At 34.6% G+C, this 18,526-nt stretch overlaps 1 protein-coding gene across 2 annotated transcripts in view; it reads left to right on the forward strand.

Annotated features, from left to right (window-relative positions):
- Nucleotides 1–18,526, forward strand: part of LOC107553048 (bicaudal D-related protein 1-like) — a 38,796-nt gene that overhangs the window by 5,324 nt on the left and 14,946 nt on the right. Inside the window, exons 3-6 of one of the 2 annotated variants that reach the window (XM_016235129.1) lie at nt 10,004–10,120; nt 10,243–10,254; nt 16,313–16,459; nt 18,370–18,522. In XM_016235129.1, the coding sequence (XP_016090615.1) occupies nt 10,004–10,120; nt 10,243–10,254; nt 16,313–16,459; nt 18,370–18,522 (429 nt within the window). The remainder of the gene's footprint in view (nt 1–10,003; nt 10,121–10,242; nt 10,255–16,312; nt 16,460–18,369; nt 18,523–18,526) is intronic. The other variant, XM_016235131.1, reaches the window with a different exon arrangement.

Here is an 18,526-nt window from a genome sequence, read left to right on the forward strand (position 1 = left end):
TATCTATATATATATATATTATAATTCAAATACATTTTAAAACGTAAAGAAAAATAAAATAACAACAAAACAAATATAATACAAATAATGCAAAATTCTACTTTATATAATCATGATAAAGAAAAAGAAAATTAAGAATAAACATTTAAAAAAAAAAAAGAATAATAAATAATATATGTAATATAATATAAAAATTTATTAAAATCCATTTAAAAACGAAAGAAAAAGAATAATAAAAAAACTAAATAATAATAAAACAAATAATAAAAAAGGCAAGGCACATTTATTTATCTAGCACACTTCATAGTGCAGAATGCTTTATATAGTCATGATAAAGAGAATGAAAAGTAAAAGACAAATAAAAATGCACATTTTAAATCAGAAATAAGATAATAAATAATAAATAGAAACAAAAATATATTTACTATAAATATATGTAATCCAATAAACAATAAAATAAATAAAAAAAGGAAAGAAAAATTATAAAATAAATAATAAAAAAGCAAGGTCCTGGGTTTTGATTCCCAAAGATAAACACTGATAAAAAATGCTAATAAATGCTAAAAATAAAAATGCATAGAAAAAAAGAAATATTTAATATATGTAATCCAATATTAAAATGGATTAAATATATAATCTGTCCACCAAGAGGGACGGTCCAGAGTAACCTAAGGTTGCCTGATGGTGGCTTATTCCTTATGGAGATCGAACCAGAAACCTTCTGGTTACCAGCCCTAAGCTTTAACTAACGCACCACAAAGACACCCTGCATGGAAGTCATTGTCTAAAACGCACATTGATAAAGCAGTGTGCTCAAGAAAAGCCAGAATGATTATTCCAGTCATTCTTTGAATCAATATATTGATTATGGTGAGCTGGAAATCCATACAGTGACAGGTGGAAAACAACACACATGCTATGAATAAACTCCCTGCTACGGCATATTCCTGAGACACTACTTTACACAAACTCATCAAAATTCCACTACGCTCCCGTCCGTTTTCAATAATTCAACAGCTGTGCGGCTCACAATTATGCAATCTACCTGTCTGACAATCCAGCAGGGCGACCTTGAAGACGTACAGAACATTGAACTGATAACTTTAAACCGTTGCCCGTGCATGAGGATGATGAAGAAGTAAACTTTTCAAAGACACCTTTTTTTTTTTTTGTATCTTTGTGTTTGAATTGAAAATCTGTCTGTTTCGCAACTGTTGCACTTGAATGTGTTATGGCCAGCAGACAGAATCTCTTTGATAATATGAATTGTGTGTGAGAACACAATTCTGCAGTTTTGCCTGTGTTACATGGGTCCATTTATGGGACTTTAATACAAAAATGTGTAAATGTATTAACCCAAAAATGTGCCACAGGTCTGTTCTGATAGTGTTGCAGACAGCAAGTCAAGTCAAGTCACCTTTAATTTATTTAGTTGTTTTAGTAATTGTATCTTTGTGTTTGAATTGAAAATCTGTCTGTTTCGCAACTGTTGCACTTGAATGTGTTATGGCCAGCAGACAGAATCTCTTTGATAACATGAATTGTGTGTGAGAACACAATTCTGCAGTTTTGCCTGTGTTACATGGGTCCATTTATGGGACAAAAATGTGTAAATGTATTAACCCAAAAATGTGCCACAGGTCTGTTCTGATAGTGTTGCAGACAGCAAGTCAAGTCAAGTCACCTTTAATTTATTTAGTTGTTTTAGTAATTCAACCTAAACTAAACAAAAATGAGAAAAAATGTGTTTTGTTTTAGTTATACACTCTAGAAAATGCTGGGTTGTTTCAATCCAACTTTGGGTCAAATATGGAATACCCAACCATTGGGTTAAATTTTAACATTATATATATATTATATTATAACGTTGGGTTAGTCCATATTTCACCCAAAGTTGGGTTGAAACAATCCAGAATTTTTTAGAGTGTAGTTTTAGTTAAAAAATAAAAGTTGCCGTTGACATCAAAATCGATGTTATTTTGATGCAAAGTCATCTATCACGTGGTAATATAGCTAATAATAATACAACATCTGACTTTTAACCCAAACGTTGGGTTAGTCCATATTTCACCCAAAGTTGGGTTGAAACAATCCAGAATTTTTTAGAGTGTAGTTTTAGTTAAAAATAAAAGTTGCCGTTGACATCAAAATCGATGTTATTTTGATGCAAAGTCATCTATCACGTGGTAATATAGCTAATAATAATACAACATCTGACTCAGTGTTGTTTGGCTGGCTAGCTTCATCAGTTAGGTAGTAGTTATGTCATAACTAGACCATTCTGCAGGCAAAATGCATCTTTCTCCATTGAGGGATGTTTAAACAGTGAATAACCACTACATTATTATAGGCCTACATATACATTTAATTTTTTTTGCATCATGATTTATGCATAACATCATATAAATATTCATATATCTTGATATCAATAAATAGGATTTAATAAACATATTTTTATTTTGCATGGCACTGCACTGTAAAAAATGGCTGTGAATTTAACGGTAAAAGACTGTAAAAATGCTACAGTAAAAACCTGTTAAATGGTTAACGGTAAATTCCCCTACTATATACGGTGAAAAACTGTATTGGACATTCATTTTACAGTAGTATACCATTTTTGGAAGTGAAATAGGCCGTATAATTTACAGTGAATAACCGTAAATTGACATTCCCAGAATTCCCTGCGTTACATTTCAAATTTGATGTTTTTTTGTTGAAATAACTACGTTTCTTCTTAGTTTTTTCTTATCAGTTTTGTATGTTACACCTAATGTTGTTAAATGAATGTTTATTGCATTATTTCAGTCTCGTGTGTTACCGTGATGGTGTTTAGTGTCTGTGTGAATGACGCTGTGTACCTTCTATATATGTTATTATTTAAAAGCTGCTTGTGATGGGCTTTGGTTCATCATGTGACTCTCATCACCTCCTGCATTTGGTGGTTATCAGTGTATTACAAAGCTACAAAACAGATGTCAGTGCTTCAATAGGTTGGTATATAATAACATTTTATCAGTTAATGAAATTATGGTATTTAACTGTAAATTTAAGTTAAAACCGTAAAACCTAAAACGCTGCTACCGTATTTTTTACGGTAAAATTCTGGTAACCACAGCTGCCGGTTTTTTACCGTAAATTTTACGGATTTTTTTTTACAGTGTGGCTGAAGTCACTTCTAAACATAATGAAATTCAAAATGATGAATTGCTAATGTTGAATGAAGACCATCATTTCTGAGCAATGATGGGAAATTAGTGTTTATTGATCTGGCAGGAAACTGAGATTCGCAGGTTAAATGCCACATTGAGTTTAGGTTGCGGTTCTGTGTGCGACTCTTGTTCACAGGCGTATTTGAATTCTCATTGAGCATCATTGATTTTGCCCCGGGACGGCTGTGGTGTTGTGGCAATGATGCAGCTGAGGTCAGACAACAATCTCTTCCTGTATCGAAACAGCCCTGTTGCCCTGACAAACCACTTTGAACGTCAGTCTTAATGACTTTAACATTCAGATTTACGGCAGCGGCCCATAACATGCTTTAAAACTGTCAATCCTAGTCAGTTTTATTCACACACACACACACACACACACACACACACACACACACACATCCTGTCATTAGCACATGGGATGCTATTAATATTCACACACAAATGGAAGAATCGATGGTGATAAACTAATCAAGAGTGGCAGCGCAAGGGCTTCCAGCTGAGGGCAAAAACATCAGCAAAACCAAAACATGTTCTCGGAAAATAATAAATAATGAAAGCCTTTTATTTTGATCCACTGGGAACTAAAATAAATAAAAAAGCAAACGGTGCTTTTGACAGACCTATTTAGTTCACTCACATTGGATGAAGACTCATGTTCCTCTTCATGGTGGACCAGTGTTTTTTAGTATCATTGATATTATTATTTTTGTTAATACTTTGAATTTGATTTTTTTTTTTTTGTAGATTTTCTGTTTTCATTTTAATTTTAGTTTAAATTTTAGTAATTTTGTTGTCCACTTTTGGCATTTTTATTAGTTTGTTTTTTCAGTTTTTATTAAATTGTAATTTTGTTTTTGTTTGTTTAGTTTTAGTTATTTTAGTACTTCAAACTTAAACTAAACTAGCAACTAGCTGAAATAATAATATATTATAATATATTTTCCATTGTCATTTTATTTATATTTTACGTTTTCATTTTAGTTTTTTGTGAATGAATTTTTTTTATTTTAGTTTTTTCAGTTTTAGTTATTATTAATTATTTTTGTACTCCAACTATAAATGAAAATTAGAAATGTTGCTTTTGAAACTAACTGAATGAAATAACTTTTATGTTTATTTTACATAAACAAAAATGTTTTTTTTTTTTTAAATACTTACCGAAAATAATCCTACCAATTTCAAAATACACCACATTTTAAATGGCTGTCAATTGAGAAAGATGCTTTTTGTTATCTAAATGGTATAGTTACAACATCTACCATCTAACTACTAGAACAAACTAGTCACATCTTGACCACATGGTCATATGGCTGGTTAACTTTGAATTTTTTTAAGTAATTAAGCTAGTTGGTTGCTGACGGTGATGTTCTCGAAAGCAAGAAAGAGGCTCTGAATATGAGATAACTAGTTGGGCTTGACAAATCTGCTAATGGATCTAGACCTGCAGACTCAGATGACCTTCCTTCTGTGGGACAAGAGAAGTGACATAAACCAATGAGACACATGGATGAATTCAGGTGGGATTAGGTTTTAATCCAGATCCTCTTTAACAACAACATTACGTCCAGCCGACTGAAACCGAGCAAGAGAAGACAACAAGAACTGTGTGATGACTTGCATATACAGCAACAACCTGAAGAAAAGAAAATCACAAATGAGATCTCATTAATATATTGGCTGTTTCTTCAAGACAGTGTTGAGATTAATTAGGAGGAAACAGAATCTCCTGCTCCTTCTTCTGAGAAAAATCCTGAAGAAGAGTTTCAGAAGAGATATAAAAATGTCTTAAACTACATAAATTTTTCTCAATATGACATTATAGTTCTATATTTTTAATATATGCAACAATTGCATTTTTATTTCTCTCAATGGACTTTACACACACACACACACACACACACACACACACACACACATCCTGTCATTAGCACATGGGATGCTATTAATATTCACACACAAATGGAAGAATCGATGGTGATAAACTAATCAAGAGTGGCAGCGCAAGGGCTTCCAGCTGAGGGCAAAAACATCAGCAAAACCAAAACATGTTCTCGGAAAATAATAAATAATGAAAGCCTTTTATTTTGATCCACTGGGAACTAAAATAAATAAAAAAGCAAACGGTGCTTTTGACAGACCTATTTAGTTCACTCACATTGGATGAAGACTCATGTTCCTCTTCATGGTGGACCAGTGTTTTTTAGTATCATTGATATTATTATTTTTGTTAATACTTTGAATTTGATTTTTTTTTTTTTGTAGATTTTCTGTTTTCATTTTAATTTTAGTTTAAATTTTAGTAATTTTGTTGTCCACTTTTGGCATTTTTATTAGTTTGTTTTTTCAGTTTTTATTAAATTGTAATTTTGTTTTTGTTTGTTTAGTTTTAGTTATTTTAGTACTTCAAACTTAAACTAAACTAGCAACTAGCTGAAATAATAATATATTATAATATATTTTCCATTGTCATTTTATTTATATTTTACGTTTTCATTTTAGTTTTTTGTGAATGAATTTTTTTTATTTTAGTTTTTTCAGTTTTAGTTATTATTAATTATTTTTGTACTCCAACTATAAATGAAAATTAGAAATGTTGCTTTTGAAACTAACTGAATGAAATAATTTTTATGTTTATTTTACATAAACAAAAATGTTTTTTTTTTTTTAAATACTTACCGAAAATAATCCTACCAATTTCAAAATACACCACATTTTAAATGGCTGTCAATTGAGAAAGATGCTTTTTGTTATCTAAATGGTATAGTTACAACATCTACCATCTAACTACTAGAACAAACTAGTCACATCTTGACCACATGGTCATATGGCTGGTTAACTTTGAATTTTTTTAAGTAATTAAGCTAGTTGGTTGCTGACGGTGATGTTCTCGAAAGCAAGAAAGAGGCTCTGAATATGAGATAACTAGTTGGGCTTGACAAATCTGCTAATGGATCTAGACCTGCAGACTCAGATGACCTTCCTTCTGTGGGACAAGAGAAGTGACATAAACCAATGAGACACATGGATGAATTCAGGTGGGATTAGGTTTTAATCCAGATCCTCTTTAACAACAACATTACGTCCAGCCGACTGAAACCGAGCAAGAGAAGACAACAAGAACTGTGTGATGACTTGCATATACAGCAACAACCTGAAGAAAAGAAAATCACAAATGAGATCTCATTAATATATTGGCTGTTTCTTCAAGACAGTGTTGAGATTAATTAGGAGGAAACAGAATCTCCTGCTCCTTCTTCTGAGAAAAATCCTGAAGAAGAGTTTCAGAAGAGATATAAAAATGTCTTAAACTACATAAATTTTTCTCAATATGACATTATAGTTCTATATTTTTAATATATGCAACAATTGCATTTTTATTTCTCTCAATGGACTTTTAGGAGAAACATCTGAGACAAAGTTGACATATAAATAAAACAGAGCAATCAAATTGTCTTCTGGAGAGACAGTGACTATGGCAAGCCATTTTATCTATAAAACATACTAGTATATAGTTTAATGCTACTAATACTTATTTTTAGATACTAGTATCTATTCCATTAAGTACTAGTAGTTATTCATTAGATACTAGTACCTCTTAAATAGATACTAGTGCTTAATGTTAGATACTATTACCCATTTCTTAGATACTAGTACCTATCAAATAGATACTAGTAGTTAATATTATATACTGGTACTTACTCACTGGTTACTAGTAACTATTCAGTTTATTACTAGTAACACGTTTTGTTTTCACTAGTATGTATTCCAATAGTTACTAGTATATATATATTATATACTAGTAGTTACTCATTAGGCATTAGTACCTATTATTAGATACGTGTACCTTTTCAATATATAGTAGAATTTGTTTATTACATACTAGCATTTTTATATCTATTTGATACTAGTACTTATTCAATAGATACTAGTGCACAAACTGTATTAGACACAAGTACTTATTCCAAATGTTCAAGTAAGATTTTTTATTTAACTAGTAATATTTTTAATTGAACTCTACAGTGGTCATTCTGACTAGTCATAACATAAGACAAGTTAAAAAAGCAGTTGCATATAGTAAGATATTATAGTATAATAAGATTTGATACTAGTAACAATTACAAAGGATACTAATGTCAAATAAGTACAAGTGCCTAATGAATACATATTAGTATCAATTAAATATGTACTAGTATCTAATGAAAAGTAATAGTATTTAATATATATATATTCTAGTATCTAATGAATATTAATAGTAATATTTAAAAATATGCTAGTTACTATTGGAATACATACTAGTCAGAACTGAAATATCTGAATGACAGATCCCCATCGAAGTCAATGGCAAAATTTGAAATGTGTTACTAGTAACAATAGAATAGTAACTAGTCACTATTGAAATAATACTAGCATCTAATAAATAAGAAATAGTATCTAATGAATAAGTACTAGCATCTTTAAAAAGTTACTAGTATCTAAAGAATAAGCACTAGTAACTAGTAGAAGCACTTTCACTTAATGGAATAGATACTAGTAGCTAAAAATGCAGCATTAACTAGATTCATTATGTTTTAAAGATTAAATGTTAAAACGGCTTGCCATACAGTGACAGCATAACTAGATAATGAAGTAGAGCAGCTCGTAGGTAAAGTTTAGCAAATACAGACAGCATAAATGTTTAGCTAATATACTGAACATATTGTTCTATGTTGGACAGATGCTTTCTGTTGCGCGTGCACACACACACACACACACATACACACACACACACACGCCTGTCTGGAAGCAGGGGGTTGTCAAACACGCCTGAACCCCAGCAGCCTAATCTGATCAGAGAGAAGCATTTCACTAATTACATTACAAAGGTTTAGAGAGCTAGGTGAAGGGGGGTGGACACACAACAAAATAGACCTACATTTCATTACCAAGATGGGGTGATTCTGAGGCTTTAACAAATGATTGCATTGATTATATGTACTTGGTTTATTGCTTTATTGTGTGATTTGCCGTGTGAACTGTCCAGCAGTGTCTCCAGTTTATACTGCAGAAATGTCACAGGTTTCTTCCTCTAACAATATGACTAAGGAAAATCATCACCACCACCAATCACTATTCCCACATATCGCTATGGCAACCCCTAATGTTATGTCCAATTCCATGTGTTACCACATGTGTGATTTCAAACCCTCTCACAAAGTGCTGTGATAACTATAATAAAGTGATAACTAATAAAGTGCTAAGACATTGTGAATCTGCATTTTAAATTCTGTATACTGTACAACTGTATAAGTGGTTTCTTTAGCACTGCTCTTCATTCGAAGCAGGATCCACAGTCATAAATGAACAAGAAACCTCACCGATCCGACACAACGCTCCACGTAACGCGCCTGCGGCTCAATAAAAATGGCCGGCATGTGAGCCGCGCATGTGCCATGTGCCACAGGTCATGTTGAGCTGCGAGAGCTTCCCTTCTTCACATCCGCCCACATTCATCAGCGCTCGCACAGACACGATTCACACTGAAATGACAGCCACCAAAATGACTAATGGCTTCGTGAACCATTCGTGAAAGTGCTGCAAATGAAATTACGCCTCAGTTTTTTTTTAAATGTCGTCATGAATGATGTTAGATCATGTGGGAAAGAAATCACAATTCAGATACACTAGAGATGTTTGATTAAATCTGTTGCTTCTCAGGTTTTTTGGAAAAATACTTTTTCCCGATACCAGTTTGTGATCAAAAAGTCAAATACAAAAATTTCTCATCAACTTCAAGATTAAATGATCTGAGCTACTGTACACTAATTTTTTTGGCTCTATATTCACACTGTATGAAAACTATTGGCTCATTTGTGTCTGTTTTTTAATAAGGAAATATCTTTTAATAAGGAAAATCATAAGTGAAATAAAACAGAACTCAGTTTAGTCTGCGCAATGAATTTTCTCTCAGTTAAATGCAACAGGGAACATTCTCAGAATGTCCTCTCAAAGTTATGAACAAACATATCAGTGACGTTAACAGAATGTTCACTCAAAGTTATGTGGTCTTTACAAAAAAAAAAGTAAAAGAAAAAGAAAAAAACAGCCAAATTGTTAAATCCTGTGTCTCAAACATGGCCATAGTATCAGCCAAGTACCTTGTAAAGTGAAAGAGTACGTGAAAGTAAAAAATATAAGTTACTTAAAATGGCTATAACATCAACCTGGTACGTTGTAAACCTGATTTTTCGAACGAATGAACAAACAAACAAATTAATACATAAAATAGTTAAATCTGAAGACTAAACATGGTCTAAAATAAAATAAAAAACATACGTTGTTAAATCTAGTGGCTCTAAAAACACCTATAGTATCTGCCTGTCAACCTGATTTTGTTTAAATAAATACATACATACATGCATACATACATATAAATGTTAATTCCAGTGGCTGGAAAAACACCCATAGTATCAGCTGGGTAGCATGTAAAGTAAGTTTGTTTAAAAAAGTAAAATAAAATAAAATATAATAAAATAGAAATGAATTAATTAATAGCAGAATCAGCTCAGTATCTAATAAAAAAATTAATTAAAATAATAATAATAATAATTATTATATATGTTAAAATCTGAACCCTCCTGAAAAGATGAGAAAAGAAAAAGACCAAAAAAAATCTTGATCCTTCAGTTAATTTTTCACACTGTAAATAAATGCATACAGGCCATCTGCATACTACGCACAGTATACTGTACAAGTAGCCTATAGACTAGATATATCTATGGGAGGCTGACATAAATGTCTGTGTTTGTCCACAGGCCGCCGAGGTGGAGAAACAGTTGTCTACTCAGGTTCATTCTTTACGGGATGATTTCAAAGAGAAAAGTCTCTCCACCAACCAGCACATGACGCGCCTTGAGACCCTACAAGCCGAGGTGAGGCATTATGGGATGTGGACTGTCTTATTTGCAGTAAGTCATGACACCATGATATATTTCAAAATCTGCTTTCCTCTGTTTCCTTCCTCAAATCATGATTTGTTTCCTGCACTAAACAGCAAGGGCTTGAAGTAAGTGCTCATGAACCGCTTCCTCTTTTCTGCATGTTCGTTTTGTGATGTGAAGATCTCATTGTGCGATGCAAAACGCTGCTGGATCATACCCTGATTGCTTTATGTCCCATCTGAGCTTCAAAGCAGCTAGAAAAAGTGAATGTGGGACTTTTCACTAACTCATCTATGAGAGACGGGTGTGTAATTGGCTCCTGGTGTCTTTGTTGTGACAGCACAGGACAAACAACGCCAGCGTGAGTTTCACAGGCCGTCATCAGTGGACACGCTCATATCACTGGTCTATTCACAACAACAAGATCAAAACAAAGCTTATGGTTATTCTATTGAGGTTATTCTGAAAAAGTGAGGACATTTTATTAAGGGAAAATTGTGGATCTGTAGATTGTAAATTGTGGAACTGTTCCAAAACATAGTGAACGGCCTACCAGTGTTATTTTAGTATTAAGATAGTTTGTGTATATGTGTGTGTGTATACAGTATACGGTGTGTGTGTATATATATATATATATATATATATATTTCATTTTTATGTTTGTATTTTCGATTATTATTTACATTTTAATGTTTTAGTAATTTTGATGTGTTTGTCATTTTTATTAGTTTATATATATACAGTGGGGAAAAAAAGTATTTAGTCAGCCACCAATTGTGCAAGTTCTCCCACTTAAAAAGATGAGAGAGGCCTGTAATTTTCATCATGCACAGTATATATTAGTTATTTTTTTATATGAAGTTAAACTAAATGAAAATGAGAAATGTTGCTTTGGAGATTTTCTGAAATAAAAAAAGTGTAAGTTTTTTTTTTTTAAATATTAGAATTTAATTTATTTCAGCTATTTTTTTTTATTTTATTTCAAGAAACAAAAATATTTTTATGGGTTTAGTTTTAGTTAACTATAATAACCCTGCTGCCTTTTACATCAGTTTTACAATTTGCATCCTTTATTGAAATGACAATCCCAGAATGCATTACGGCAAGCTCAGTGAAAAAATTCAAGCAAGATGGAAAGAAAAATATTAGCTGTATACTTGTCATACAGTACTGAAAAGTATTGATAAGAATACTTTAATCTGATTAAATATAAACAATTTTTACCTAATATGGGTATGTTGCTGTGATAAACTGCAAAATATATATATATATTTTCTTACTCAGTATTTTTGTTTTGTTGTCCATTACAAATATCTAAACATTCTTAATTCAATATACATTTACTTGACAAGCAAAAAAAATAAAATAAATAAGTGAGTTTTTGCTTAAAACAAGAAAAATGGGGTGGTAAAAAAAAAAAAATCAGTCATCGAGTATATGAGGTTCATTTCATTTCAGGATGCTCCCTTAGAAGGCTGCTGCCTATGTAGACAATATAGACAGCTCACTAAGTTTTGGAACAGAGCCCACATGTACATATTAACAACTGCTCAGTATTGAGCAACAGGAACTGGCCTGATGAGCAACATTACAAATGAGAGATTAGCCAATCATAACAAACATAATTTATATAGATAAGAGTTAAAGGTACAGTAGCAAAACAGATAAGTGTCTAAGAAAAAATGACCATGAAACACTAAAGTATTAACATTTCAGTAGATTATAGGAGAAAAAAATATTTATCAAAGGATATATATACAAACCCAATTCCAAAAAAGTTGGGACACTGTACAAATTGTGAGTAAAAAAGGAATGGAATAATTTACAAATCTCATAAACTTATATTTTATTCACAATAGAATATAGATAACATATCAAATGTTGAAAGTGAGACATTTTGAAATGTCATGCCAAATATTGGCTCATTTTGGATTTCATGAGAGCTACACATTCCAAAAAAGTTGGGACAGGTAGCAATAAGAGGCCGGAAAAGTTAAATGTACATATAAGGAACAGCTGGAAGACCAATTTGCAACTTATTAGGTCAATTGGCAACATAATTGGGTATAAAAAGAGCCTCTCAGAGTGGCAGTGTCTCTCAGAAGTCAAGATGGGCAGAGGATCACCAATTCCCCCAATGCTGCAGCGAAAAATAGTGGAGCAATATCAGAAAGGAGTTTCTCAGAGAAAAATAGCAAAGAGTTTGAAGTTATCATCATCTACAATACATCCACATCTACTGCATGACTAATAGATCTGGTTTTGTTCTGCATGTGTAAACTATGTAACTGTTACACCTCAACAACATTTTTGTTCTTGTAAAACACACAGACACAAAGGTGGGTTTTCCCTCTAGTACAGTGGAACTGTATAACGCCAATTCAGATCTTAACATGAGTTTTGCAAATACAGAATCCTCGGGTCCTGTCTTTCAGTCATAGCCAGATACTGCATGTTTGGAAAAAACCTTCTCTTAAAAGCAATCTTAACGTACATACACTGACTTCTCCCATCTGCTCGCTGACAGCTGATCCTGAAACATATGAGAGATGTCAAGCTCTGTAAATCAAATACTGAGAATTTAACCCCTTCAAATCACATATATCTCCAAAAGATGGAGCAGCTGATCAAACAGCTCTCATGCCCTGTGACTGAAGGAGAAATCCACCTGAAATGTACGACTGTTCTTGCTTGTTGCTAATCACATTACAGTCAACGCTTAACATAGCGGCTAGATGTATATGTAAAGGCGTTTTAATAGCGAGACTCCCATGTGGAGTGTGTGTACTAGAGCTGTAATTGAGCGGGGAAAACTTCTGTTCTATTTTAAGAGCAAATGCTGCAAAGTCTGGGTGTTCCCGAAACTGCAGTCAGAGCCAGACAGATGAGTTTTGCAAATACAGAATCCTCGGGTCCTGTCTTTCAGTCATAGCCAGATACTGCATGTTTGGAAAAAACCTTCTCTTAAAAGCAATCTTAACGTACATACACTGACTTCTCCCATCTGCTCGCTGACAGCTGATCCTGAAACATATGAGAGATGTCAAGCTCTGTAAATCAAATACTGAGAATTTAACCCCTTCAAATCACATATATCTCCAAAAGATGGAGCAGCTGATCAAACAGCTCTCATGCCCTGTGACTGAAGGAGAAATCCACCTGAAATGTACGACTGTTCTTGCTTGTTGCTAATCACATTACAGTCAACGCTTAACATAGCGGCTAGATGTATATGTAAAGGCGTTTTAATAGCGAGACTCCCATGTGGAGTGTGTGTACTAGAGCTGTAATTGAGCGGGGAAAACTTCTGTTCTATTTTAAGAGCAAATGCTGCAAAGTCTGGGTGTTCCCGAAACTGCAGTCAGAGCCAGACAGAGAGAAACAGGAGTCTATTCCAATCCATGCCGCTTCTGAGCCGACCGGGACATAAATATACCAGTGTCACTGTCTAGATCACCTGTTTTAAATTTTAAATTTCAAGAGAAGCAGATATATGCGTTTAAAGTTCAGTGGTTGAAGGCAGGTGCAGCATACGGTTAATCACAGAGAATCCCTCAGTGCTGGTGAACTAGGTTAGCAGATCTAGGTCAAAACAGGAGGGAGAGACGCTAAAACTTCTGCTCATGTTTGTTTCATGGGCTACACACACAAATCAGGACTCAAAACTGTGTGTGTGTAGCACATCTATTAAGGGAAACCTTTGAGATGATGCTGATACTTAAAGGAATAGTTCACAAAAAAAGGCTAAAGGTGTCCTCACCCTCAGGCCATCTAAGATGTAGATGAGGTTCTTTCTTCATAAGAACAGATTTGGAGAAATGTAGCATTGCATCACTTGCTCACCAATGGATCCTCTGCAGTGAATGGGTGCCATCAGAATGAGAGTCCAAACAGCTGATAAAAACATCACAATAATCCACAAGTAACCCACACCACTCCAGTCCATCAGTTAACATCTAGAGAAGCCAAAAGCTTTGTGTTTGCAAGAAACAAATCAATCATTAAGAACGTTTTTTAACTTCAAACCATTTCTTCCCTCTAAATACGAGTCCATAATCCATAATAACGCTTCCTCCAGTGAAAAAGTCCATCTCCTGTTGTCTCTCACATCAAAATCCACCCACATATATGTTTAGAGCTGATCAAACAGCTCTCATGCCCTGTGACTGAAGGAGAAATCCACCTGAAATGTACGACTGTTCTTGCTTGTTGCTAATCACATTACAGTCAACGCTTAACATAGCGGCTAGATGTATATGTAAAGGCGTTTTAATAGCGAGACTCCCATGTGGAGTGTGTGTACTAGAGCTGTAATTGAGCGGGGAAAACTTCTGTTCTATTTTAAGAGCAAATGCTGCAAAGTCTGGGTGTTCCCGAAACTGCAGTCAGAGCCAGACAGAGAGAAACAGGAGTCTATTCCAATCCATGCCGCTTCTGAGCCGACCGGGACATAAATATACCAGTGTCACTGTCTAGATCACCTGTTTTAAATTTTAAATTTCAAGAGAAGCAGATATATGCGTTTAAAGTTCAGTGGTTGAAGGCAGGTGCAGCATACGGTTAATCACAGAGAATCCCTCAGTGCTGGTGAACTAGGTTAGCAGATCTAGGTCAAAACAGGAGGGAGAGACGCTAAAACTTCTGCTCATGTTTGTTTCATGGGCTACACACACAAATCAGGACTCAAAACTGTGTGTGTGTAGCACATCTATTAAGGGAAACCTTTGAGATGATGCTGATACTTAAAGGAATAGTTCACAAAAAAAGGCTAAAGGTGTCCTCACCCTCAGGCCATCTAAGATGTAGATGAGGTTCTTTCTTCATAAGAACAGATTTGGAGAAATGTAGCATTGCATCACTTGCTCACCAATGGATCCTCTGCAGTGAATGGGTGCCATCAGAATGAGAGTCCAAACAGCTGATAAAAACATCACAATAATCCACAAGTAACCCACACCACTCCAGTCCATCAGTTAACATCTAGAGAAGCCAAAAGCTTTGTGTTTGCAAGAAACAAATCAATCATTAAGAACGTTTTTTAACTTCAAACCATTTCTTCCCTCTAAATACGAGTCCATAATCCATAATAACGCTTCCTCCAGTGAAAAAGTCCATCTCCTGTTGTCTCTCACATCAAAATCCACCCACATATATGTTTAGAGCTGTTTTGGCTTGTAAACGGTGCTTGATCTGTGCAGATATCTCTCCCGATTCAGACCAGACCAAAAAAAAGTCTCAATGATGGATTTGTTTCTTACAAACACGCAGCTTCTGGCTTCACGAGACGTTAACTGATGGACTGGAGTGCTGTGGATTACTTGTGGATTATTGTGATGTTTTGGATCCATTGGTGAGCAGGTGATGTAATGCTAAATTTTCTCCAAATCTGTTCCCATGAAGAAACAAACTCATCTACATCTTGGATGGCCTGAGGTAGATTTCAGCAATTTTTCATTTTTGAGCGAACTGTGACTTTTCAAATGCAGATGTGAATTCAAATCTAGACCGAATTTTGATGCTGGTCCAGGGTGATTATTGCTGGTTTTGCTGCTAGTCTTGCTGTCCACCAGCCAAATCTAAACTGAACATTGAAAATGGTTAAAAGAAGAACATTTTTATGAAACAACAGCTTATCATTTCTTAGTTTTAGCACTCTCATGCTGACACAAACTCACTTAAACCGTAGTGTTCCACTGAACAGTTATTGTGTTGTTTTTCTTAGTGGATCAGACCCGTATCGGCTGTACAACTTGGATGTTTTTCAGTATGAGCTACACAACCCAATGGCTCTTTATGGGGCAGTTCCTGTCCTCATACAGTAAACCTAAACTATGAAAGAGCAACCTCTGAGCAATAGCATTTTCTAGGAGTTGTTTTGAAATATTCCTGTTATCAAGAGCACATTCCTGACTATGGAGGTGTTAGTGACTCCCTACCGATGCCTGGCAGCACAGCATTCCTACAACTACAGGAGAGTTTAAACTAATCCACTAAACCACACTTGAGTTTTTCAGATACATTAGACTTATATACTGTATATGTAAGGTTTAGATATATTGTGATTCATTCGTTTGTAAAGTTTTACAGTTGTTTTGCTCTGAATAGGTCTAAACAGAGTCAGAGACTAAAGCTGTACAATGCTGATGTCCGTAACCTGGTGTTTTTCCCACTCTCGTTATGCAGATAAAGATGTTGTCAGAACGTAAGCAGGAACTGGAGCGACGCGTGAACGCCATGCTGGAGGAGAACCAGCAGCTGCAGCACACGGTGGAAGACCTGAGAGAGCGAACGCTGGTGCTGGAGAAACAGTGTCACGAGAAGGACTTGCAGGTGAGCGACCATCACACTGCAAAACAAACACACACATTATAATCACTATTTATGTTTTGGTTTCCAGTAAATAATTGAACACTGAGAAGCAAACAACATGAGAAGCAAAACTGTATATGTCTGGAAATTAATAAGCATTCATGTCATAAATCCCATAAAATATTTATGTTTCAAACACACAAAATAAATGTGTTAAGAAATATATTTTCTTTCTTACTATATATCTTACTTCTCAAAATGTACCCTGCTTTATGTTGTTTACATAGTTTTACTGCAAACCCATATGGCCAAAAAAATTAGTTTTTTAAATATAAAAGTAATGCCCAATATATATATATATATATATATATATATATATATATATATATATAATATAAAAAAAATTGGTTTAAAATGATGCTCACTAAAATGAGACTCCAGTCATAGACTGGAAAAAAAAGGTATAAAAACTAATTTCACTCAGAAATTGCTATTAAATTTCACAAATCATTACAAAGAAATGGCAAGTAACTCATTGAATTAAATGTGAATTATTGAAGTAGAGACTGAAATCATATTTCCTTATAATACGTGCTCCAATAATCTTTGTTTTAGTTACAAATTCGAAAAAAAAACATTGTACACCAGGGTTGGAAATGAACGGGGTCTTGTGGCAAAAGATGCCCCATAAATTCAACATAATGAGGCAAAAATGCCCCTGCACAATTAAACTAAACATAATCAAGGCTGTCGCGGTCAAAATGAAAAGTTGAAATGAAAAGCATCAATTCGTGTTATTACATCGTTTCATTAAAATGATGCGCACTTTGCATCAGATTTCTCTTTACGTGTTGTTATTTGCAGCGCTGCGATTTAAAAACCAATCACACAAGTTTCTGTTGAGCTTAGAATGGCCAATCAGAGGCTTGCAGGTTAGTCAGCGCTGAAAACATCAGAGTTTTGACGAGTGAACTGAAAATGTGACTGCAAATTTTCTCATCACAAACAACAAACTGCAGATACGATGTAAGTAAAAAGAGATTATAGGATTAGTTTACTTCAAGAATAATAATTTCCTGATAATTCACTCTCCCCCATGTCATCCAAGATGTTCATGTCTTTCTGTCTTCAGTCGTTAAGAAATTAAGGATTGTTCTCCATATAATGGACTTCAATGGGGGCCAACGTGGTGAAGGTTCAAATTGCAGTTTCAGTGCAGCTTCAAAGGGCTCTACACGATCCCAGCCGAGGAATAAGGGTCTGACCTTTCCAACGTGACTACGTAATGCATGAAGTCCAGCTAGTGCAAGACGAGCATCTGTGGTTAAAAATGATATACTTTTGTATTTTATTTTATTAAAGAAAATGAGCGATCATTTTGCTAGATATTATTCCTTGGCTGGGATCGTGTAGAGCCTTCTGAAGCTGCACTGAAACTGCAATTAGAACCTTCAACCCGTTGATCCCTATTGAAGACAATTATATGGAGAATTGTTTTCCTCAAAAACCTTAATTTCTTTGCGACTGAAGACAAAAAGGCATGAACGCCTTGGATGACATGGGGGTGAGTAAATGATCAGAAAATCTTTATTCTGAAAGTGAACTAATCCTTTAATTTGGCTTTACAGTCAATCTAATAGAGCATAACGGTGAGTGCTGAGCTCTGAGATGAATCACAACATTACAAACACTGATTTATTTCTATTATCAGACACTTGCGGTTGTGGAATAAATGAATCATAGGTGATAAAAATGCCTGAGAATAGAGTATTTATTTAGACAATGACATGAGTAACTGCACACGCTTCCTTTAGTGTGACGCTGCATCTACACGGACGAGTCGCGTTCGGCTCGTTTATTTCTCAGGGGTGGGTCAGGGCAGGGGTTGTGAGTGTTCTGAGTGTTTTCTGGCTCTTGTGTGTTCGCACCAGCTGCGCCAGAGTCAGCTGGAGCTGCAGGAAGTGCGTGTGTCTCACCGGCAGCTGAGCGCTCGTCTGGAGGAGCTGACGGAGGAGCGCAGTCTACAGGGCTTCAGTCCGAACCCACACAGCCTCCTCTGTGAGATCGAGCAGAGCATGGAGCAGGAGG

The sequence above is a fragment of the Sinocyclocheilus grahami genome, unplaced genomic scaffold, assembly GCF_001515645.1.
Source record: "Sinocyclocheilus grahami isolate Dianchi unplaced genomic scaffold, SAMN03320097.WGS_v1.1 scaffold463.1, whole genome shotgun sequence".
Taxonomy (NCBI): domain Eukaryota; kingdom Metazoa; phylum Chordata; class Actinopteri; order Cypriniformes; family Cyprinidae; genus Sinocyclocheilus; species Sinocyclocheilus grahami.